At 39.7% G+C, this 23,176-nt stretch overlaps 1 protein-coding gene across 2 annotated transcripts in view; it reads left to right on the top strand.

Annotated features, from left to right (window-relative positions):
- Nucleotides 1-15,768, top strand: part of mst1rb (macrophage stimulating 1 receptor b) — a 29,549-nt gene extending 13,781 nt beyond the window's left edge. For both annotated transcript variants that reach the window (XM_015048683.1, XM_015048684.1), the window contains exons 3-21: nucleotides 1,630-1,806; nucleotides 3,091-3,213; nucleotides 4,038-4,208; nucleotides 4,313-4,473; nucleotides 5,492-5,627; nucleotides 5,744-5,880; nucleotides 6,976-7,152; nucleotides 7,299-7,398; nucleotides 7,513-7,731; nucleotides 8,479-8,625; nucleotides 9,299-9,452; nucleotides 9,705-9,794; nucleotides 10,425-10,640; nucleotides 10,727-10,807; nucleotides 10,925-11,106; nucleotides 11,496-11,605; nucleotides 11,693-11,858; nucleotides 12,638-12,774; nucleotides 13,575-15,768. In XM_015048683.1, coding sequence (XP_014904169.1) covers nucleotides 1,630-1,806; nucleotides 3,091-3,213; nucleotides 4,038-4,208; nucleotides 4,313-4,473; nucleotides 5,492-5,627; nucleotides 5,744-5,880; nucleotides 6,976-7,152; nucleotides 7,299-7,398; nucleotides 7,513-7,731; nucleotides 8,479-8,625; nucleotides 9,299-9,452; nucleotides 9,705-9,794; nucleotides 10,425-10,640; nucleotides 10,727-10,807; nucleotides 10,925-11,106; nucleotides 11,496-11,605; nucleotides 11,693-11,858; nucleotides 12,638-12,774; nucleotides 13,575-13,812 — 2,922 coding nt within the window. In that variant the 3' untranslated portion in view covers nucleotides 13,813-15,768. The remainder of the gene's footprint in view (nucleotides 1-1,629; nucleotides 1,807-3,090; nucleotides 3,214-4,037; nucleotides 4,209-4,312; nucleotides 4,474-5,491; nucleotides 5,628-5,743; nucleotides 5,881-6,975; nucleotides 7,153-7,298; nucleotides 7,399-7,512; nucleotides 7,732-8,478; nucleotides 8,626-9,298; nucleotides 9,453-9,704; nucleotides 9,795-10,424; nucleotides 10,641-10,726; nucleotides 10,808-10,924; nucleotides 11,107-11,495; nucleotides 11,606-11,692; nucleotides 11,859-12,637; nucleotides 12,775-13,574) is intronic.
- Nucleotides 15,769-23,176: the final 7,408 nt, after the last annotated feature.

Below are 23,176 nucleotides of genomic sequence, written 5' to 3'. Positions count from 1 at the left end.
TGGAATTTGGTCTGGAGTTTTTTTTTTTATCACATTATTTGGTATTTATTATGATAACAATAAAAGTAGTGATAAAAAATGTATGTTCAAATTCATAGCAGTCTCATAAATATTGCCCTTATGTTTTTGGGGCTTTTCAGACCTTAATTGTATCGTTTTTACAATAAATAAAAAATTCTGAACACATTAAGGACATTTTTCTCCAAAGCTCCACAATAAATGCCCGTCCTTAATTAAAAACACATTTCACCATGAGGATTGTGTCCAGAGTTAGTTTTAGTCCAAACAAAGTAATTACATTTTTGTTTTGGTCCACTGGTTAAGGAGGAACCTTTTGTGTATTTGCTAAGTCACTTAACGTAGATCTATTGAACATAAACTCATAAACTGAAAGTAGGAGCTGTCTCACTGTCGCATTTACACATAGCAGAAATGCTAGCAAAGAACCAGTTCTAACATAGCCTCCATCAATCCCACTTTAGCTATATACATAAAAAACAACACAGACAGCAGAATTAAACTAGCACTGAAAATGAGCATCTAAACAATGAGGCACTGTAATTTAATTTGTTGTAGGCTGTTTCTTTAGGTCTGACACTTTGTCTTTGGACATATTGTGATCCACTCTTTCTAACTTTTTAAGCACATACATTAAGATACATGTGTTATCAGCGATGGCCACAGAGACTGGACAGAAACACAAATGGTAAAGAGCCTAAGATGTTCTCCTGATGTGAGAAGACCCATCTCTGAAGTCTCTTTATGGTGTCCTTTGCTTGCCAGTGTTCCCACTGCAACCAGTAGAGGAAACAAACAAACCATTTCCCAATAGAAGCCCACGTACTCCCATTACTCCATTGATCGATAACATTAAGGTAATCAGAATATTGGAACATAATTCTTCATGGAGATTACTAAAACCAAAGTTCATGTCATTTATAGTCATTAATTTTGACCTTTTTGGCCTTTTTTTTTTTGCAATAAACAAACATTTGTTCCTTTAGTAAGCTGCTTTTAGTCAAGCTTAGATCTAACTTGTGCTCTGTTGCTATCTGCAAGGCAATCTCTCTGTCGGCATTGCATCATCTGATCATCTATCACGGCTTGTTACTTAATCACATTATCACCTTGTGCGTCTGGTGTGCCGGGTCTTTTTCTCATGGTCGTCGTGGTGACGAGCACACCTTGCCCCACGTCTCCATGTGAGCCTGGGCACATGTGTCAGCTTGTAAAGATCAAATCTTGAAGGTGGATAATGTATCATTTTTATGACGCTGGCTTTAACCTGACATGCCCAGTTGTCAGGCTCATATTGTTTTTGTCAAGCTAACATAAAAATGATTGCTGATTTGTAGTTAAATTGCCTATAAACATTTGCCTGTAAGTATTAACACGCAGTCTTTAGGAGCAGATGGGTTTGTTTGTCTAGCTGTTGAATGACGTTTGGTAATATCTGACCCTGAAAGCAGCAACTCCAGTAAAAGCAGACTTGTTCTTTCAGTAGCGGGGAGGTGGACGTGTTTTTGAAGTTTGTAGACATCATCAGCATTTCAGTGTTAGAACGTAAAGACTGCCTACTTTTCTGGTCACTGTTTCCTCTCTGTTTGCTCCCCCTGGTGGTGGCGTCAGAGCATGGAGAACAACGCCACATGCAACGACCATCCCACCATGGTGTCCAAGCCGTACTACAGAGTGGACCTCTTCAACAGGAAGATGACCAACGTCCTGCTCACCTCTCTCCTGGTGACGACCATAGAGAACAAAACCGTTGCTCACATTGGCACCTCAACTGGACGTCTGCTTCAGGTATGTCGCGTTGTTGCAAAAAAAAAAAAAAAAACCTCAACTAAATAACGATGCTTTGCAAATTGCAAGGGGGTGTTGGGTTACAGTATATTCACCTCGTGAGATGGTGCAATACATTGTGATTTTAGTACTAGATTCTGGAAAACCAAGCTAGGATTTTTTTTTCCGCAAATAGAGTAAAGGCTTCACAAACTGTCTTTAAAAGAATCTGTAATCATTAGCTTAGAATAATCCAGTCCACAACTGACTAGAGATGCACTGATTCGACATCATATTTTTTGCCAAGAGAGTCAACCTATTATTTTTGTCAGTTTCTTTTTTTCTTTTTTTTTCTTTTCTATTGGTTGTTTGACTCCTGGGCTGCACAGTGGTGCAGTTGGTAGAGCTGTTGCCTTGCAGCAAGAAGGTTCTGGGTTTGATTCCCAGCCCTGGCATAGAGTTTGCATGTTCTCCCTATGCATGGGGATACTCTGGTTTCTTCCCACAGTCCAAAAACATGACTGTCAGGTTAATTGGCCTCTCCAAATTCTCCCTAGGTGTGTGTGCATGGTTGTTGGTCCTGTGTGTCTCTGTGTTGCCCTGCGACAGACTAGCAACCTGTCCAGGATGCACCCCCCTCTCACCCGGAATGTTAGCTGGAGATAAGCACCAGCACTCCTGCCGACCCCACTAAGGGACAAGGGTGTAAAGAAAACGGATGGATGGATGTTCGACTAATTGCACTGTTGTTGTTTTTACATTTTTGTCCAAGCTTGTCAAGCTATTGGTGTATTGAAGTGTCAGTACTGGTGCAGAGTTATTAAGTAAATGTGTCATTCACTACATTTATGTCTTTGTTTAAAAAAAAATGAAACGTCTTAAGTCAATTCAGCGCCATTATTTCGGCTCATATCGATAAAAAATAATGTATCCGCCGATATGATCCGATGCAAAACCTCAGATATCAGCATCGGTATCGAAAGTGAAAAAAGTGGATTGGTGCATTCCTATGATTAATTAGACCTTATGTTGTGCTTTTTATCTTGATCTAATCTGAAAAAAAAAACATTTAAAATACTTGGTTCTTGTGTTTTCACAAGTAGAATAAAATTTCATTAACAAGTTTAGTGCAGCATTAGGAGTAGAGACGATGAACAGTATTCTCACTGGTGACCTGTCTATCGCCCAGTGATAGGTATCAGTGATGGATGGTTGGATGATCAATATATTCACCCATAAAAAATAACTTATATATATATATTTTTGAATGTCTTAGCACATGCTATGCTATGTCTGTGTGTGCAGCTTGTGTTGACAAGATCCAGCCCAGACATCTTTGCCAACTACTCCTTGGTGGAGAATCAGAGGGTGTCTTCTATTGCTGCTGTTTACTCCTCGGAGTATCTACTATTTGTAGTTGGAGACAAGGTACGGTAAAACGGCGCATTTCTCTGGTCAAATATTGTAATCAGCTGATATTACGTCACATTTTTAGTTGAGCTCTCAGGTAGAAGGTGTAAATCTTTTCTCCAGCGGTTTAAAGACATTCCTGTAAGGTTTTATTTCAGTCCATGCCTGAATGTTTTGAGAAAGCAGAGTCTGTGTAGATGGATGTTAGATACCGGATCAGTTACTGCATTTGTCAAACTTAGCACTCTTAACAACAGAAAGGCTTTGTTACAATATTAAAGGTATCCTGAAAACAAGTTGGTCTTTTTCAAGACGTTACTACCAAAACTATGCAAAGGAGCGCCGGTTATCAACATTTAACAGCTTCCTTTTTAGAAAACCATTTTTTCTTCCTCTTCTTATCTATGACTAAGTAATGCATTTGAATTTAACTAAAGTAGTTAAATATTTCAATTCAAATGTGTTTAAAACACAATGTTTCACACATATAGTAATCAGAACATCAATTCTTGGGGATCATGGTTGCAAAATTATTTCAATCTGATTGCAAGTTAACAAAAACATGCAACCGCTTCCTCACTCTCACTATTATAAGTTGTAGTAGTGTTTTTTATAAGTACATGACTTTTGAAATGTTTCCCTTACTGTACAGTATTTTTGTTCTTTATTCAGCTTTTTGTACGTATTTTATATTCTATCTTTGTGTGAGTCTATTTGCTGTGTATCTACTCTCTTCTATTATTTTTAGACAAGCTCAAGTAGAAAATCTGTGTCTGAAGTGCTGAATGAACTGTTGCAGAATAAAGTGGTCTTTGAATGAGTCGACTGATTTCACTGTTCAGATGATTCAGGTGCCCCAGAGGGGCCCCGGCTGCCAGCACTTCATGACCTGCGTCACGTGCCTGACGGCCCCGAAGTTCATGGGCTGCGGTTGGTGCTCTGGAGTGTGTTCATGGAAGAGCGAGTGCCACAGCCGCTGGAGGAATGAATCCTGTCCACCCGGGATCAGTGGGGTAAGGTTTGCGCTGCGATCAAAGACACAGGTGTCTCTTTTTAACACCATAAGGTGTTGACTTTGTATATTGAAGTCTGTAATTTCCTCCTTCTGCTTATGCAGTTTTTTCCAAGGACTGCTCCCCCTGATGGACAAACGGAGCTTATGGTGTGTGGATGGGAGTTTCAGTCGCCGCTTCGACCCGCTATCACCTCCAGGACCCACCAGGTCCGACTGGGACAGACCGCCTGCACTGTGATTCCACTCAAAAGCAACAACACGCAGTGAGTGAACTTGAAGGGTTAACTGTTGTCGTTCTTTGTTTAATAGTCAATGCGCTCTGGAAGAATACAAAACATTAAAATAAAATTTTCTCTAGACAGAAAAAAGAAACCTTTAGGTTCTTGTAGGTTTGCTCTCATGTCTCCAGCATGCCTCTCACTTTTACTCTTACTCAGACAAATCTCATTTTTTCATTCCCTAATTTATTTATTTAAATTAGGACAATGCATGTTAATGTCATATATAAAGAGAAACTCGGCAGATTGTGAGAAAATGGAGCAATTGTGCCCACCATCACTGTGAAAGGACGGTCATTAAAGAGACCGGGGAAACATAGCTGCCGAGTACGAAGAGCGCTGAAGCAGCAACATGAAAAAGTAAAATTAATTTAGGCATCAATGAGTGAATATGATAAAAAAAAAAAAAAAAACTATTGGAAGCTGTTGAAGAATTACAATTTATGAACTACAAAGGCTTTCAGAGGATGTTTGAATTGAGGAGGTACACACTGAAGTGAAATTGTACCGCTAGGAATTTTTATAAGTTTGGATAACTTTACACAAAACTTGTCCCTCACTCCAGAGCTACATTCCCAAAGATGTCCGCCCCTTCTCCCTAACTCCCCCCCAAAAATTCCACCTGCAGTCCGATTCCCACTCCACTTGTTATTGTAGAAACAAAACAGTTTTGTGTTTTCCTGTTCAAAACAAATACACTACAAGGACGCTGTGCACCTCTTTTGACATGTTATTGTCCTTGATCATCCTCATAAGGTTACCAAAAAAATCAACATGGCAGCTTACAATTTTATTTTTTAATCTTGACCATTATCATAGTTTGTTTTGTTAATTTGTCACCCCTAAAATTTTGTAAAATTATATTGTCCTCACAAAAAATGTAATGTTTCTATGTAAAGAGAAACTTTAACCATTTAAAAAAAAAAACAGGATATTGTTGTTAAAATCAGATGCAGGTTGTTTGCTGATGACTCGCTGATTGTCTGTCATTTGCTTCTGTCAGTTTAGTGTGTAAGATTCGCTCTGGGACCTCTGAGCCATTCAAGCCGGTCAACATTACAGTGGACGTGCATGAGGGCAAGGTGGAGGGCCGCTACTCTATTGATGGCAAGGCTGAAGCACCAGGGTTCACGTTTGTGGTAACTATGCTCACCCTTCTGTCAGACCCGGAAAATTACCTGTTCATAGTGACTAATTTGTAAATAAAGTTGCTTTAAGTAACTTTTTAACCAAAACAGAGTCACTTTCCCTGTAGGTTCCAAACATCACAGAAATCCAGCCCAACTACGGACCGCGTGTCGGAGGAACGCTCATCACGATCACTGGGTTCCACTTAGATGCTGGAAAGAACAGAAGAGTCACTCTGAATGAAGTACCCTGCCATATGAGAAGGTGAACAGTGGATTTGGATATTTCTAAATCTCAAAAAACATTGAGATAAGTTGGTTCCAGAGGCTTAAGGTTATGTCTGTTCCCACGGGGGCCACAACCAAACAGGCTTCTACCATCTTATAGCAACTCCAGTGACAAGAACTGCACACTAGTGTGGGCAAATGCTTTCTTAATGACCTCCAAACCATTTTCATCTTTGCGTTGAACAAGTTACTGGAAATTTCAATAACTCTTTTTATGGCTTCACTTACTGTTCATCCAGATTATTTGGTCCTAGAGGCTAAAGCTAACAGCTAATCTGAGAAGACAGACTTATAGCATCTTCAAACAACTAAAGTGCCAAAAACTGAACACTGATTTGTTGAAATTCTGTTTTAAGGGCCTTCAAACCATTTCCATGTTTGCATTAGCGCTGCTGTTCCCACAGAAAATCTAGTCAGAGTTGAACCTGGTGGTAGTTCGCCATCAGTGACCTTCCAGTGTGAAATGCGTACCAAGAGCAGAATATGTACTTGGATAGTTTCTCTGACTGGAGATGCTTTACATGTTTCCTTCTCAGTATATATTTCACTCAGGAAGATCATTGGTGGTGCGCAGCCTCCCACGTCCATTTTCTCAGTAAATAATCTTTAGTTTGTATGTACATACCCACCCAATGCAAACTTTTGCAGGTATTTTCCATAAATCCCCATTGAATTTTTTAAGTTGTGAGTTGTTTAAAGGCTACAAAAAGCATGTTTTGGTCTTGGCCCCTCTTACCAGCCTCAGCCTGGATTTATACTAGGACACCAAGAGTTATCTACTACAGAAAAGATATTAGCTGCTTATAACCTTCAGACAGAGCCTCATTTATGAATTTATGAATTATTCCTTTAATCATTGAATTGCTGGATGATTAAAAGACATGATATTTGCTCATACATTTTATTGCTGTGACCCAACAGTCAAACTTGTTCAAACGTGCTTTACTAGTTAGTAATCCGCTGACTGAAGCAGTGGAATAATTCAGCTCATTTTACTGTAATCTTCACCTAATGGGAAAACTGGGAAACGTTGGAGAGCATTTCAGTTTAATTCACATTTTTGTTTCTTCAGGTCCAAATTGGTAGCCAATGTTTCGTCCATCATCTGCTTGTCCCAGGCCATCTCGGAGGTGAGGGATGTCCCGCTGAGCGTTTTCATCGACAAATCTCAAGTCCCCAACACAAAGGTGTTTTACTACAAGGAAACGCCAAAGATCACGAACGTGCTGCCCGACTGCAGCTTTCACAGGTTGGCCACACAGAGACCTCAGCCCAAGCAGCTAATTTTATCTGGAACATAAAAGGATGTCAAACTGTGGAAGATGTTGAATTTAACATGACTTGTCAATCTTGGAATGAAAACGCAAACGTCTTTGTTATTCTCTCTGAACGTAGAGGTTCAAAGATCGTGATCGAAGGGGAGAACCTCGACTCGGTTTACCGCACCTTAATCCGCTTTAAGCCCAACGAGAGCCACCTCAGAGCAGTAACAACGGTACGTTTTGACTGTGTTTTTTAAGGGTCATGTGACCCTAAAAAATGTCCTTTTGGGTTATTGATTTTGACCGTGTGCTGAGAGCTAAAGTTTCGCCCCGGTGTTTGGCTCTAGGAGTGCTTTGGGAAGTCCCTGCCCACCCGGATGGAATGCGTCACTCCGGCGTTCCAGAGGGATGAGAGCGAGGAGGGCCTGCTGTCTTTTGACATGGATGGCGCCGTGGGACTTTGGAACAAAGAGTTCTCCTATCACCCCTACGGAGAACCCATTCCTTTTGAAACAGAGGGGCATGTGCTCAGTTTGTATCCTGGGTTTGACGAAGTGTCCCTTCATGTAAGTGATTAGCTTATTTATAATTACTCTGACAATATTGGAATTAAATGCTTAGCGGCCACTTCATTAGGTACACCTCACTAGTACTGAGTTGTGGGTTTGTATATTTTTCAGCTGGAGGTGTCCGTCAGAACACGGGTACATTGTCGTCACAAAGGGACGAATATTGGCAGCGACAGGCTGTGGTGTTTAAATGTTTAGTTGCTGCGAAGAGTTTCACCAAAACAGCATCTTCCACTCCATTACACCATCTTTCTGACCCAGCCCTGGGAAAAAATGGCAGCTAAGATCGAGACTCATTGGACCAGGCAACATTTTTCTAATCAGTTATTGTCCAATTTTTGTGAGGAAAATCATACCTTTCCTTACACCCTTCAGTTCTTTGCTAACATGGCCATTGCCCTCCTATGTAATTCTGCTGGATTCTAATCCCATTAAACTGCTGTGTCTGGGACTTCTTTCACTGAAGAGATCCAGTCTCTGCAGATTGTCTCATTTTCAGACCATTCTCTATAATCCTGAAAGATGGTGTCACTTAAATCCTCGTTCTTCCCCATTTTAATGCTCAGTTTGACCTTCAGACAGAAGTCTTTGTCATATCTAAATACCCAGGCGTATCCGAATGCTGCCATGTGATTTGCTACTTCCCTACTCGCGTTATTGAGTGATTGAACTTGTGTATCTGATAAAGTGGCTGGTGAGTATACAGTATCGTTTTAAGTTCTTCATTAGACTTGTTGTTCTCAGCATAAGAAGCTGAACCTGGTGAGTTCCTGCATGACCATCGTCATGACGGTGGCCGATGTCGACTGCGATGCCAAAGTCCTGGATAATGAGATAACCTGCAGGATCCCTAAAAACATCACCATTCCCAGAGAGGGACTTCCAGTGAAGGTTGGTCAGGTTGTGTTTTTATGGAAAAGGATCACGTTGTGAAGAGGATCTGTTCAGGCACACATTGAACACTCTTTTAGTTGACCTTTGACTCAGGTTTAAGCGTGACAGAGGGAACAAGAGGGCAGTGGCTGATAAAATATTTAGCTAGACTTTTTTAGTCATACAATAGATTTAGTTGAAGTTCAGAGCTAGTCAGACTATATCCAAAGGTTCCAGCTGGAATCTTTGTATTTGCATGTTTCTGGTACTCATTAAAAAATGTTAATCAAGTCACGCCACAGTTTTCTTGATTTAGGTGTACATTATATCTCAGTGGAAAATTTACCCAAATGTTTTACACTAGGCTTTTGATCTTTGATTTTTTTTTGTTAAGCCCTAGAACTGACTGAGAGTATACTTTCTTTTAATCATGACTGATATTTTCTCCCCTGTAAATGCAAAAACAATGGTGTCAAATTACACCACAGAACTTCTCATTTTTCAGGTGAAGCATTTTAGGCTTCAGGAAACACAACTTTGCTTTAAACACTTGGAGGACTGCAAGGTAGTGCTTAGCATCAAAAAGGAGATAGTGCAAAAATAATAATACTTGCAGTGTGTGTGTGTGTGTGTGTGTGTGTGTGTGTGTGTGTGTGTGTGTGCGCGCGCGTGTGTGTTGTCTGCACTCCAGATCTCCATCAACGGCCAGGTTCATAATGTTGGCACGGTGGTGAGGGTCAACAACCACTACATGGTGGGGATAGTTCTGGGAATCCTGGCGGCTCTGGTGGCCGGGGCCGTGCTGGCCTTTGTTGTGATGAAACATTTGAGAAAGAAAAAGAAAGGTAGGTCCTTCTCTCTTTCTCTTTTTCTCCCTCTCTCTCTCTCTCTCTCTCTCTCTTTCTTGTGTGGACCTTGATCAGAGTTGTTTATAAAACTGTCGCTAGGTATGGATTGAGTCTTGAATGGGTAACAAAAGTCTTTCAACTAGAACAACGCAAGTTTTTGACCGGATGTCCATGCGCTTTACTTTTTTTTGGTAGGGGTTGATGATTAAAAACAAAACAACAACAAAAGCTTTGTGAAATGTCTTTCAGCCTCAATGATAGAAGCCCGGTTGTCCCACTCTGCCACTCGCTCTGTGACCAACACTGTGGAACTGTCTTCCACGGGAGACTACAGGAGAGGTAACTTTAGAAACATATTCACACCCCTTGGACTTTTGCCAACAAGAAGAAACAAAATAAAATAAAATTACACATATAAAGTCATAACATTACGAGAAAAAAGTTCTATTACTACGAACTTGTTTTAAGTAAGTAATTCTTTAATATTGATGAAAAAAGTACGAGTACCACTGGCTGATTATTTTATTTATAACAAGACCTTTTACCCAAGTTATAAGTGAAATAACCTGCCAATGGAACTAGTTCTGAAATTATTGACTTAAAACCAGCTCTTAAAACCAGCTCTTATTAAAACCAGCTCTTATTTCTTGCTAAAAAGTTACTTGTAAGTTAGTTATTTCAAGTCCACTAAGATATTTTCCACTAGAAACTAGACCAAAAATACTTGGTAAGATTTTGTCTTTTTGAAGTGAAAGCTCTCTAGAGTCTAGAGGGCCACATAAAAAGCAATTTGGCCCCCAGACCTTCAGCTTGACACACGTTGTAAAGCACTGACTCATAATCCCAGTCAACTACATTAAAGTTTGTGTAAAAGTTGAAGGGGTTTTAATAATTTTGCAGTAATAATCTACACATCCAGAACCGCAGTGATACAGCAGTGACACTCCTCTGTATCTGTGCTTCTACCAGTCGTTTCCCTGAGCCCCCCCACCCCTTTGATTGGGCCCGTGGTGTTTCGGGGTCTGGCCTACTCCGCCTGCAACAGAGATCCAACCCTCACCCCTCTCATGCAGACAGAGAAGATCTCCATCTCCAGCTTCAGACCGGAGCTGCTGGAGGAGGTGAAGGACGTTCTCATTCCTGCTGAGATGCTGATAGTGCAGCACCACCGCATCATCGGGAAGGGTGAGAAGAACCACATCAAAATGAACGTCAAAGGGGTACAAAAAAAAAGTCAGCATTTCTCATTCTGTTTGTGGTTTTCCCCGCAGGCCATTTTGGAACTGTCTATCATGGTTACTTATCAGACTCCAGCAACAGAGAAACTCACTGCGCTGTCAAGTCTTTGAATAGTAAAGTCTGCCGTCGATTTAACAAGAGAACTAGAAAGTCAATCCTGTGGAACAAATTGTCTAAGCGTCTATAATGTGTTAGATATATATATATTTTTCAGTCTATCAACTTTCCAGGAATAACGGATGTGGAAGAGGTGGAGCAGTTCCTGAAAGAGGGCATCATAATGAAGGGTTTCCACCACACCAACGTCCTGTCTCTGCTGGGCATCTTCCTGCCGCAGGAAGGGCTCCCTCTGGTGGTGCTTCCGTATATGAAACACGGAGACCTGCGGCACTTCATACGCTGCGAGAAGAGGGTGTGATTGTACTGCTGCTACTTTAATGATCAAGCATTAAAACAAAAAACAACAGCAACTGCAGTACAGATAAAATTAATAAACATTCAAAATATGGAAAGACAAGAAAAAAAGATTAATAAAACACTACAACAGAAAAGAGCAAAAAAATCTTAGTGTGTCAAAGGTTGGAAAAAAATACAAAAACGAAGTCAAATATCAAAGAACAATTATTTTTTATGTATTGAGCTTTAGACTTTTAAAAGCAACTAAAATGAATCTTAAAATGAACTCAAGCAGCAGGGAAATGGCTGCATTATTTGATTGAATTAGTCTGTTTTCATGCAGCTATCTGCTAACCAATGAGTAATATATTTTTTTGTTGATTATTTTTTTCTTTTTCTTTTTAGAACCCGACTGTAAAGGATCTCATCGGATTCGGGCTGCAGGTCGCCAAGGGGATGGAGTATTTGGCAACCAAGAAGTTTGTCCACAGAGATCTCGCTGCGCGCAACTGCATGTAAGAAACTAACATCAGTCAGTGCTATTAGACCTCTTGCTAAAATCAGTGAATCAAGAAATGATAAGCTCACTGTTCTGCCTTCAGGTTGGACGAGTCGTACACGGTGAAGGTGGCGGACTTTGGCATGGCCAGAGACGTTTTTGATAAGGAATACTACAGCGTACAGGATCACAGGAAGGCTAAGCTGCCCGTCAAGTGGATGGCCATCGAGAGTTTGCAGACGCAGAAGTTCACCACCAAGTCAGACGTGGTACGTGGGATTAAAGAGGATGACACCGAAGAGTTAAATATGTTTATTCTAGATTTGACATATCTTGCAAAAGTATTCATAACCAATTAACTTTTTTTTATCTTTTATGTTGCTACCATTAGGAATGCACCGATATGGAAATTTGGGCTGATATCGATATCCCATATTAACATTGTTATATGGGATAATATACATATTTCACTATCCTTTTGACATCTTGAAAAAAAATAACCACATTGCTGACAATGTTTTTCTGCTTCAGTTAAATTTCCCGCAATCCTTTGCTGCATCAGCGTCACATGACCAAACAAAAACCACACGACAAACCATCTCTAGAAACAAAGGATAACAAGATGGAGATAAACATTGGTCATTCATGTCGCTCCTTTATTTATTTAATTGTTTATGGATTGATTTGTTAAAAAATTCTGAATTTCGGCCGATGTCGATGTTAGTACCGATATATCATCCTCAGTAGCAATCACAAACTGCAGTGTTTATTTTTGGGATGATAATATGTGGTAAACCACCACAGAATCATCCATGTTTGTGAAGTGGAACAAAAAATATTTATGTCCATCTTTTCCCATTATTTCTCATTCAAAACTTAGGATATTGTTTTATGATCTAACCTGAAAGTTTCTCCAGAACTTTGATCACTGAAGTTCTGAATTCAGTTCAATCTTGTGAATTAACTGTGTGTGGATACTTTTGCCAGAACCTCCATGTGGGACTCTGCATGTGTCTGATTGTTTGCTCCCCCCTGTTCTTTCCTGCAGTGGTCCTTTGGTGTTCTGATGTGGGAAATGCTGACCAGAGGAGCGAGCCCCTACCCAGAGGTGGACCCTTATGACATAACGCATTACTTACTGAAAGGCAGGAGGCTTCCCCAGCCACAGTACTGCCCTGACCCACTGTGAGTAACACGAATGATAGCAATTAGCCGCTAGCACTGTGGAATCCCAATAGGAAATAAAGTAAGCCCCCCATACAAGTGTAGCGCCGGAGATCTGGACACAAAGTCCAACCAGCGGAAACAAGCTGTTCAAATGGTAACCCAGTAGTGGTAAATTGTCCACTACTCTTGTTCTAACATGGTTATGAAATGTTGGGGAGTTAATGTGTACGACGCACTTTGAAAACAAACTCAGTGACACACTTCTTTGTTTTAGCAGGTTTAATGATACAATTTTTTTGCACTAAACGCTGTTCCTAGCAACCTTAATGACCAGGTTGAGAGGTAAAGCTAACAGTCGTTTCACATGTATTTTCCACCCAGGTTTTGTCACACACTCCTTCAACAAACATTCTCACAAAATTACACTAATCCGTTAATAAATTTATGACTACAGTTAGCTTCCTGCTTTTGGAGCGCTAGCATTTACATGCATTCCAACCGCGCCAGAATTCACTTTATTAAACCCAGACCTAAGTTCTTATCCAGACTAGAGTTTGCTTTTTTTTGGTTCGTATTTGAGTTCAATTGCGCATTCACAGATCCCCAAACAAACTGGACTTTCTAGACAAATGAACTGGATTTTGATTGAAGCGGACTAAATGGGGCAACTTGGGATGCACCGGGTTGCCCTGACTATTCCTGAACTGCAGTCAGAGGCCTCACAAAACCCCTCCTCTGGCTGCTAATAGCGCCTGGGCCACACCTTTGGACACCCCTGATCTACACTCTGTCCTCTTTTCTTTTTTTTTTTTCTCCAGATATCGCATCATGCTCCAATGCTGGGATCCTGATCCGGAGCTCAGGCCCAGCTTTGCCACTCTGGTTTTGGCCGTCTCCACCATCCTGTCGAGCCTGGAGGGAGAGCATTACATCAGCCTGAACATCACCTATGTGAACCTGGACCAGCCACAGCCGTACCCCGCTCTCACAGACTCCCCCGACGAGTATGACTCCACGGACGTCGAAGACGCCGGCTCAGACTCGGACTCTTCCTGATGCAGAAAACAAACAAACAAACAAAAAAACACTCTCCTCTGACACATTTGTGTGTTTTATGTCAAAGCAGGAAAAACAAAGTACCTTCTTACTGTCTGAGGACATGAATGTGATAAGAGACTGCAGGTTACCTGAACAACACCAAAAGCTGTTAGTTTTTCTATTTAATAACATAGGAACATTAGTCACGTCTCAAAGCTGCCTCTGTGGGTCAAAGTATCATCCTTTGTGTATTTTTCATACAGTGGCACCTCCATAAGTCAGAATTTCATTTAAAAAAATGAAAATAACAAAAATTCTATTTAAATAATTCAACACAAAAACTGAAACTCATTTCACTCCCGCGTATATATTTCAAGCATTTATTTCTCTTAATGGTTGATAATTATCAAAACGAAAAGAATGACATGGGTATGCCCAGAGAAATTAGCCGGCTGGTAAATCGCACCAATTTCCTTAAATTTTGGAGATCAGCCGATACTTACATGTGAAACGGATCATATCTACCTCCACAGAGGGCTGAAAATCAGCTACTGTCCCGTTTGCCTCTGCCAGCATATTCAGCAACTTTTCAAACAAACAAACAAACAAAAAAAAACAATCGGTATTGGCCAAAATCAGAATTGGCAGGTCAGGCTTTCAAAAGATTGGTGATCGATTAGAAAACTGCAATTGGTGCAACCCTAGAACTGAATGGTTGAAACCGATCACTCTGTATGTGAGGATATCTGAGTTTCCTCTTTGAATTTAAATTACTGAAATAAATGAAGATTTCTGTGATTTCATAATTGATTGAGTTGGACCTGTTAAGCATTTATAGCTTAACAACTTAGGAAATTAGAACATGAATTCAGTGTAATGCTTCCTTTTGCTTTAACTCAAAGACGTATAAAGAACTTTTGAAGGCCTTGATTTCATGATTTCATGCTATTTTTTTACCTTTATTATTTTATTCTGGAAATCGAAACAACAAAAAAATCTTGTGGATTTTTACCCATCAGTTGTTTCTCTTAAATATTATTTCAGTCACATTTTCTTAAGAAGATAAGACAATTCAACAAACTTTTTATTGCCATATGGATTCCATTTCATCCTCTCCTGATCCAAATTCTGGAAATAGTTCCTGATCAGACCTATCTGTTCTGACATATTGCAGGGCAGAATTGGGCCTCTAACAATGGAAATGTGTGATTTCCACTGTTTGCAGAATCTCATATTTTAGTATCTATCAAAAGTGAGTTTTCCTTCAATGATAAATTTCAGCGAGGGGGAAGCTGACCCACACCATAACAAACAACCTCTGCCAAAAACTGTTTAGTATTGGCATAGAGGTTTTCCAATATATAGAATTGATCACTAATAAGCTTTAGGGGGACATAATTAACCAAACACAAATGTTCTGACTTCTTGTGCTGTTTGTTACTCACCCGTTAACTAGCTGGCTATCTAACTAGCCGACTAGCACTGTTTTAATGTTGCTAAACAGCACAATAGTGTAGTTATACAGTACAAGTTTAACACATTACAGTATGTAGTGTCAATATACCAACAAAGAAAAAATATGTTAGTTTGCCAACATTTTTTTTTAGCACAGTGAAGACTTGTAGCATCACACTGGCCTTCAAAATCAGACTGCATCTTACTTAGCTAGCTAATGGTTAGCTTGATGGCTTTTTTTTAGGCGCTCCTAGCCATGTTTTTTTTTTTTTTTTTTTTTTTTTACAAAACTTCAAATAAAAGTTCTTGTTAGTGCTAATCAAATAGTATGGGAATATTTTTTACTTTGCTGTTTTCCTGTTATTCGTGTAAATATGACAACTGTAGTGTCAGTTATTCCACACAACGGCGAGTAAAATATTATTTTACTACGTGGTACACTTTTACAATAGCGTCACGTTAAATGCATTCTTACATTTTCTGTCTTTTTTCCCGTGTAAACAAAAGATGAGCAAGTTAGTCTGTTGATATTTCTGTCTTTGAAATAGTGTAATAAAATATTTATTTGTTTATAGGTTGGCTGTCGTGTTGTTGAGTTCTGTCTGGGAATTTCAACAAACTAGCTACGTTGTCTTCTCACACTCTAATTTCTTCTCCTGCGTCTGTGTGCCTGGTGTTACACTACAGCAGGCAACAGATTTCCCAGTTCTCCATTAGAGGTCACTAGTGTATCAATAAGGACTTCCTGGCACCGAATAGCTGCTTCCCAGCTGCACAGCTCAAGCTGTCATTTTGTGGGGTATGCTAATCATTTTCACAGCAGTGTTGCAACATGACTGAATCAGGTTTTCCGCCCCTTCTTTTGGAGACAAACTGTAAGCCCCGTGTACGGTTGTACGGTATTAAAACAGATGAGAGCACTTTTAACAACTCAATTTCTTCCTCTCTTCACACTATATCAGGACAGACCAATTTAAATTTCAAACGAATAAGATGTAGGATTGACCAGCCTGAAGAAAATCCCATCAATGTACGAAACGCCTCACCGACATGCAGTAGCAACTCCCTGCGATGTAAATAGACATCACCTCTTATAGAATCCAATCCTGACTCTGGACAAAACCGGTGGAGTGGAAATAAAAAAATCATACGTCCTGCTGCCAAAAACACAAGTCAACCCTAAGATACTTGATTTAGACAGAGTGAGCCAATCCTAACCAATCAAAAGCGTGTTTATATGTGAGGCTGGTGAGAACCCCAAAACCTAGACACCAATGTGTCTCCAGTTTCCTCTTCTGTTATTACATAAGTTTGTTGGTGTTGGTTAAAGTCAGACATTGAGTGAGGCTGGGCATTTCTCATAAATAAATATGGACCATTTTGAAACCTGAGCTGGATAAACCAACACATACTTATTGTTGTGTTGCATCACACTTTGCGACTGCACTCAGAGGAACCAAGGCAAGTTTTAACTGTACAAAATGAAATGTTTTCCCCAAATGTCTAGCTTAGCGTTAGGATTTTATTTCGGAGTAAATTTAGTCTGTTTTGTGTCTGGACTACAAAGAAGCGATGAGCTACGAGTTGTAGCAAACCACGAGTCGCCTCTGGCTCCGTCAGGCTGGTTTGAAGAGCTCTTGTGAAGAATACGTTTCAAGTCTTGCCACATATTCTTAATTCAATGTGGTTTGGGACTTTGACTGGGCCATTTTAACACATGAATATGATTCAACTGTAAGCTCTGACTGGTCTCTTGCTCGAATATCATCTGGTCTTTTCCAACCTCTAACAGGTTTTCTTCCAGGACTGCCTCGTATTCAGCTCCATCCAACTTCCCCAAAACATGACGCTGCCAGATTCATGTTCTACTAATGTTGCTCAACATACTTCTGAAACCTTCACAGATATTTTACGTCGACATTTATTTACACTCAGCTGGCTAATTTTTCTTGTTTTTAAAAAAATTATTTTTCAGTTGGTTGCACTGGAGTTTAATTTAGGCACATCAGAGTTAAAGGGGGTTGAATACAAACATATTGCTCACTTTTCAGACTTTGATTTGTAGTAATAATATTAACAATAATAATAACAATAATACATTTCATTTATAAAGTACTTTTCAAAACACTCAAAGACGCTGTACGGTAAGGGGGAAAAAAAGACCAAAAACAACAATAGTAACTAACAACAAGGAATCAGGAAAAAATAAAATCACCTTTGTGTTTTCCCAGTGCGTGGCAATTCTGGACTACTTTGCATTATTTAATTCCAGAAAGTCTCAATAAAATACACTTTGGGGTTGTAATGAGATAAAATGTAAAGAAAAAAGAATTTTTTTTAAAGCTTTTCCCCATCCTCTCCTTTGCAGATGTCCTCTTCCCTCTGTGCAAACCCCACAAAATGCAGGTTATTATTCCTACTACTAATAATAACATGTTTCCTCTCCACTCGTCCTGGCGGTTTATGAGCTGTTGAATTAGACGGCAGCCAGATTTGAGAAAATATAAATAACTTTTGCTGAACTCCTGTGCCAGATCTTCAGAGTGAGAGAGAGAGGAAATAGCAATTTGTGAGATTGGCCATGTGAATAAGACTTTCAGAAATTTATATGCTAATTATTTCTGTCAGAATGCCGCACTGGTGGCAGATTTGCCACCAGTGTTGATTCTGCTCCAGCCCTGTTATCACAACACAAACAAGAAAAACTCTGTGGTAAAATAATGTCCTTTAAACCCCCCCTCCCCCCAAAAAAACAACTTTTGTGAAAAGGAAAAGCGAATTATTCCCCGCTGTGTTAAAGTGTTTCATTGTGCAGCAGTGAGCTGTGTGTCCCGGTAAGTGTTTTCCTCTCAGCTGCTCGGAAACCGGCAGGTATTGTCAGAGGCGTGGCGCTTCATGCTGATTTTGTCAGAAAAGGCTCCCGAGCTCATTTTTCTGCAGGGAAAAAAGGTCCCAGGGTGGGTCTTTAGTCTTTATGGCTGCACAGTGTGCATGCCTGGGAGAGAGAGAAAAAAATCAGAAGGAAGGGTTTTGTAAAAGCTTTAAAAAAAAAAAAAAAAACAGCATACTGGGAACAAGTTTCCTGGTTTCCCTCCATTTTCTGCTTGATATTTACAGTTTAACTCAATGACTGGTTAGATTTGGGATCAAACATGCTTCTCTATCTCTTCATGTCGTGTTTAGAGCATAAATCATTGTCTGAGCTTCCTGGTTTATTAGTAAAATATAACCCATGAAGTCCAGGCTTGTGCTAGGCGATTAATCCGTTGTCTTCCAAAGATATTGCTGCAACGTGATGTCACTGGCATCTGTGGTGTAACATCTGGATGTAATAGAAACGATGCACAAGTTATGGCTGCACCAAGTCACCTTACGAGGAATACTGCAGACAGCACCTAGCATAAATTACCCCTGCTAAATCGGGTTAATGTACAGCTTTACAGCTACAGCCTTAATTGCTTGGAGCTCTACTTACACCTTTAGTTGTTGCTCAGTGTTTCTTTATGATATAAATGGCATCCGAACATGTGGTTGTAAAGCTGTTTACGACAGTTCAGTTTACTGAGCTCTGCGTTAGCAGTATTGACTCAAGAAGGAAATGGTTGAAAAATAAAGCAAAGAGAAATAGGATTTTTTTTTATTTATTTATAAAAATCTAAAAAGTTAGTTATGTTTTGGTATGAAGCTGTCCTTTGTAGAACCTTTGGCTACATTTGTAGATGCAAGTCTATGAAAGTAACTTAAACTAAATTTAGAAACTGAAATCTTGCTCCCACCATTTTTTTTGTGTGTGTGTGATTTGGATCACCATTTTAAGATACCTTATGTTTTGACTATGCCCTAGTAGCTCTGGCTGTTTCTCTGGGGTGCACTGAAGAAAACAGGTGATCAAACTTAAAAGAATTGAAACAATTTGATATATCAAATAAAGTTTATCCAAGCAAATATTAAGTTGTCGTGCTAAACAAACATAAATAAATTAAGTTTGACCAACTTAATTCCATTACATGTAACACATTAATACAAATTTCAGTTGGAGCTCAAGGTCACGGTTTCAAAACCACTCACATGCGGCGAACAGCATCAAGGTTTACAAATAGTTTTTTAATCCTTTCCAGATTCTGATATGTTCTTGAACTTGTTTAAATCTGAGCATTATGAATTGCTTTTGGAAATCTTTTTGGGTTTTTATAAAGTTGTTTCTTGATTCCATAGGCCTGTGTGTGGCAAGTGAAACGGGACAAAAAGTTGTTTGTTACAGTTAATTAATAATTAAATAAAAGGGGCCATTATAGTTACATGCCAAATTGGTTCGATTTTTTTTGGTGTAGTCTTAATATATTAAATAATAAATTAAATAGTAAATTGTATTTGCTTTTTTTTTAAAAATCTGGGATTAAAGTCTGATGATCTGACATATTTAAATAAGACAAAAAAAAGAAGCAAAACGTATGACCGTAATAGGGGTAAATACTTTTTCACAGCGCTGTACATTCACTGCCCAACCCTGTTTGAAACACTGAGGCAAGAAGTTATGTTCAATCCAAGTATTTATACCATTTCCAACAGTTTGCTTTTTCACCTTTGACCTCTGTCAACCAGCACTGGTGAGTCGAGTCTGAAGGAAATCATCTCTCCAGTGTTATTTATCTGTTTGCTCTTCATGTGAGGAACAGCATTGCTGTCCAGGTTATCTGCAGGTGTTCCATTGCCTCGATTTCTGTTATTCACAAGTGACTGTAAGTCTGATAAGACTTCATGAGTCGAGCTTATTTCAGTGGATCACTCTCATTCCAGTCGAACGCAATAATTTAAGACAAAAATAAATATAAAGAATGGCCCTGTCCATCCAGAAAGCCAACCATTTGCTGCGGGACTTTAAGTTATCTCCATATTTTAAACAGTGGTTTGGATTGATGATTCCCTGCAGCCATTAATCTTTATCGCGCTGCAGCATATCGCCTTGGCTGTCCCTCACACGGCAGTAAATTATAAACAAGGAAGTAAAACAGGAAAGTTCATTTATGCCTCCCCTGCTATGGTGAGGAGTATATTAAACCCCATAAAACTAAACTGTGCAGGCGGAAAAAAAACAACAACAAAACTTGCTGGGTGAAGGGAGTGCCAAACATGCGGACAATTAAGAAACCAAAAAAAAAAAAGGGGAGCCACAAAGAAGGGGAAAAAAGTCCTCTCAAAATTGCTGAAAATGTAGAAATGGTGTGTGCTCTCCCTTCATCAGGTCTGTATCCTGCTTTGAAACTGGTCTTAGTGACTGGAAGTCTGCCACAGGAGAGCACAGAAATAGTACAAATCCTAAAAATAAAAATGAAAGAACGTACGAAATTGCGGAAACAGGATGAGTCAGAGTGCTTTAACTGGACTGAGGTTCTGTGAGTAGTGCTGACTGTTGCAAGTGTTTGGCTTGTCAACAAGCCCTTTTTTAAATTCAGATTGTTTCCAGTTAGTGCCAACAATCTGACTAATAACCCCACAACAAAGTACTTTAATCACCTACTCTCTTCCTGTGAATCTGGCTCCACATCTTTATGCTCATACAATGAAAAGTTATCAATGGAAGTTTATAGAGACACAAATAAGCTAAATTTACCCAAGATGATCAGTTTTTTTTTCTTTTTTTAGATTTGAGAAAATCATTTAAAAATAAATGCTGTGGAGTTGCAACTTTCTTTCTATATATTTGTACAGTGCTGGTTGTAGAATCTTTGGTCTTTGGTTTTATTGTGGAGATTAATCCAGCTGCTAAAAAAAATAAAAAGTCTTGATGCCGTCTATTAAGTTCCCAACATGCTGGATTGAGTTAATCATTACCTTTTTGAAGAGATGCTTCCAAACCTGTTTTTCTTGGAAAATAGGTAGAAGTTTCATGCACATAACATCATGTAATGTTTAGCTCTGAGACTCTCGCAAAAAAAGAAAAAAAAAACACAGTGAGAGAAAACATAGATGAGTGAAATAACATGTATATATTTTCTAAGTTTGACTGGGATCACCTTTTTCTATGGTGTAGGTTCTTCATCAAACATTTAAAGTTGAACAGCTGTCCTTTAAAAAAGAGAAATTCCCATGAGGAACAGTGAAAAGGGAAAGGTTTTCAGTCTAGCGCCCAAATACAGTACAGATGCAGGAACTTGTAGTCCCCAGATGCTGGAGCCTGTTGGCAGGAAGTAAAGCTGAAGGTTTGCACCAATCAATACTCCATCAAAGATTCTTCATGTGCAGAAGCTGAGAGTCCATCTTGCCTGAGCAGAAGTGAACCTCCCTTTGGTAGCTTTCCTCCGCACCTCTCTGAATTCAACCCTTAAATTATTTAATGTCTTCTCAAGGCTGGAGCAGCTTTGAAGTGAAATGACTGTTGTGGTCAGATGTGGTGCTAAAACATATTTGCTGCGTAAGTTGATAACATCAACAACCTTTCTGAGAAGTTAACACTAAGTATCTTGCCGTTGATGTGTCAAAGTTAAAAAAAAAATGCTCCCGCTGTGGGAAGAAATACAAACTTATATATTTTACTCATAAAAAAGACGGTGAGTAGGATCTTAGAAGTATAATAACAAGTAAGAACGAAGTAGTAACCATGTCTGAGCGGCTTTGAGTTCACTGCCGAAACGGCTTTTGGATGTGCTGGAGGGATTTCTGGTATGTGGTCTCACGTGAATGCTCACTCCGCCTGGACTCCAGTGGTGTGTCGATGAACCGTCGAGTCAGAACCTGTATGTCAGGTAAAAACAGAACGTAAAACGTTGAACACAAGCAGTGACACTTGACCTTGATGACCCCGTCAAATCCAGACTTCAATCCCATGAGAATCAGTAGCAAGATTTTTTTGTCTTTTGTCACATCTTGCTAGATTTGAGCTTTTGCGCCATTAACAACTGGCTTCAGTCAGGTTCAGCCTCTAGATGTGTAAAGTTGGCAGAGACATACCATACCAACTTTATTTATAAAGCACTTTAAAACAACCACAGCTGATACAAAGTGCTGTACATTAAAACACAACATAACAATAATAAAAAAAACAAACTCTTACAGTTTAAAAACAAACATACAATTTAAAACTGGATCCCGCTGGAGTTGAAAGCCAAGTAAAATAGTTGGGTTTTAAGACGAGCTTTAAAAGTTACTTTAAAAGACATACCCTGAACGACCTAGCAAACCTGAAACCTGATGAAACAAACTTTTACAAACATGCACTTCTTCATTTAATGTCGGGACAGAAAATCCTGATGAAATCGATGAAAGTTTTCAGTTGTAATGTGACAAAAACATCAAGGAGCGTGGAGCCTTTTTGCAAGGTGTAACTCGCTAATGTCTTGCCAAATAAAACGAGACTAAATCTCTGACTGCTCTTTGTTACCAACTGAACAAATTAAACGTAACTTGTGCCTCTCTGGAAACAAGCTGCCATCAGCATTCCTCTCATTGCATCTCTGCCTTTTCTAAAGACTCCCAGCTGTGCGCCATCCTGCAGAAACATCCAGAAAACATTCCTCGCGCCATAAAAGCTCCCATTCACCCCCCCCCCCCCTTTTTCCCCCCCTTTTTTATTTTCTTACCCCCCGGGGACAGGCTTTGTTTGGCGCGTAGCATAAGGACGGGTGACCGAAAATAGCCTCCGGTGGGACAATAGTCTGGTACAAGCGGCGGGAGGCAGAGCTCAATTATAGCCGGCTTTTTTGTGAATCCTCGATTCAAGCTTTGTAATGAAAAGCAGGCCTTTGCTGGACATCTGCTGCTCTAATTTGGGCTCAAGGGTGCGCAGGGTGATAACACCGGGCACAATAGCGAGCAGGAAGGCACACATTTGGCTTATCTGTGTAGCTGTCAGGCTTGATAACGGAAGTTCTCCATTATACGTCTTTACTATCTTTTCAGTTCGCATCCTTTAGTTTATAGGAAACTAATG

The sequence above is a fragment of the Poecilia latipinna genome, unplaced genomic scaffold (genome assembly GCF_001443285.1).
Source record: "Poecilia latipinna isolate Pla-1442-1.1 unplaced genomic scaffold, P_latipinna-1.0 Scaffold897, whole genome shotgun sequence".
Lineage (NCBI taxonomy): Eukaryota > Metazoa > Chordata > Actinopteri > Cyprinodontiformes > Poeciliidae > Poecilia > Poecilia latipinna.
This window is presented reverse-complemented; position numbering and strand designations above follow the sequence as displayed.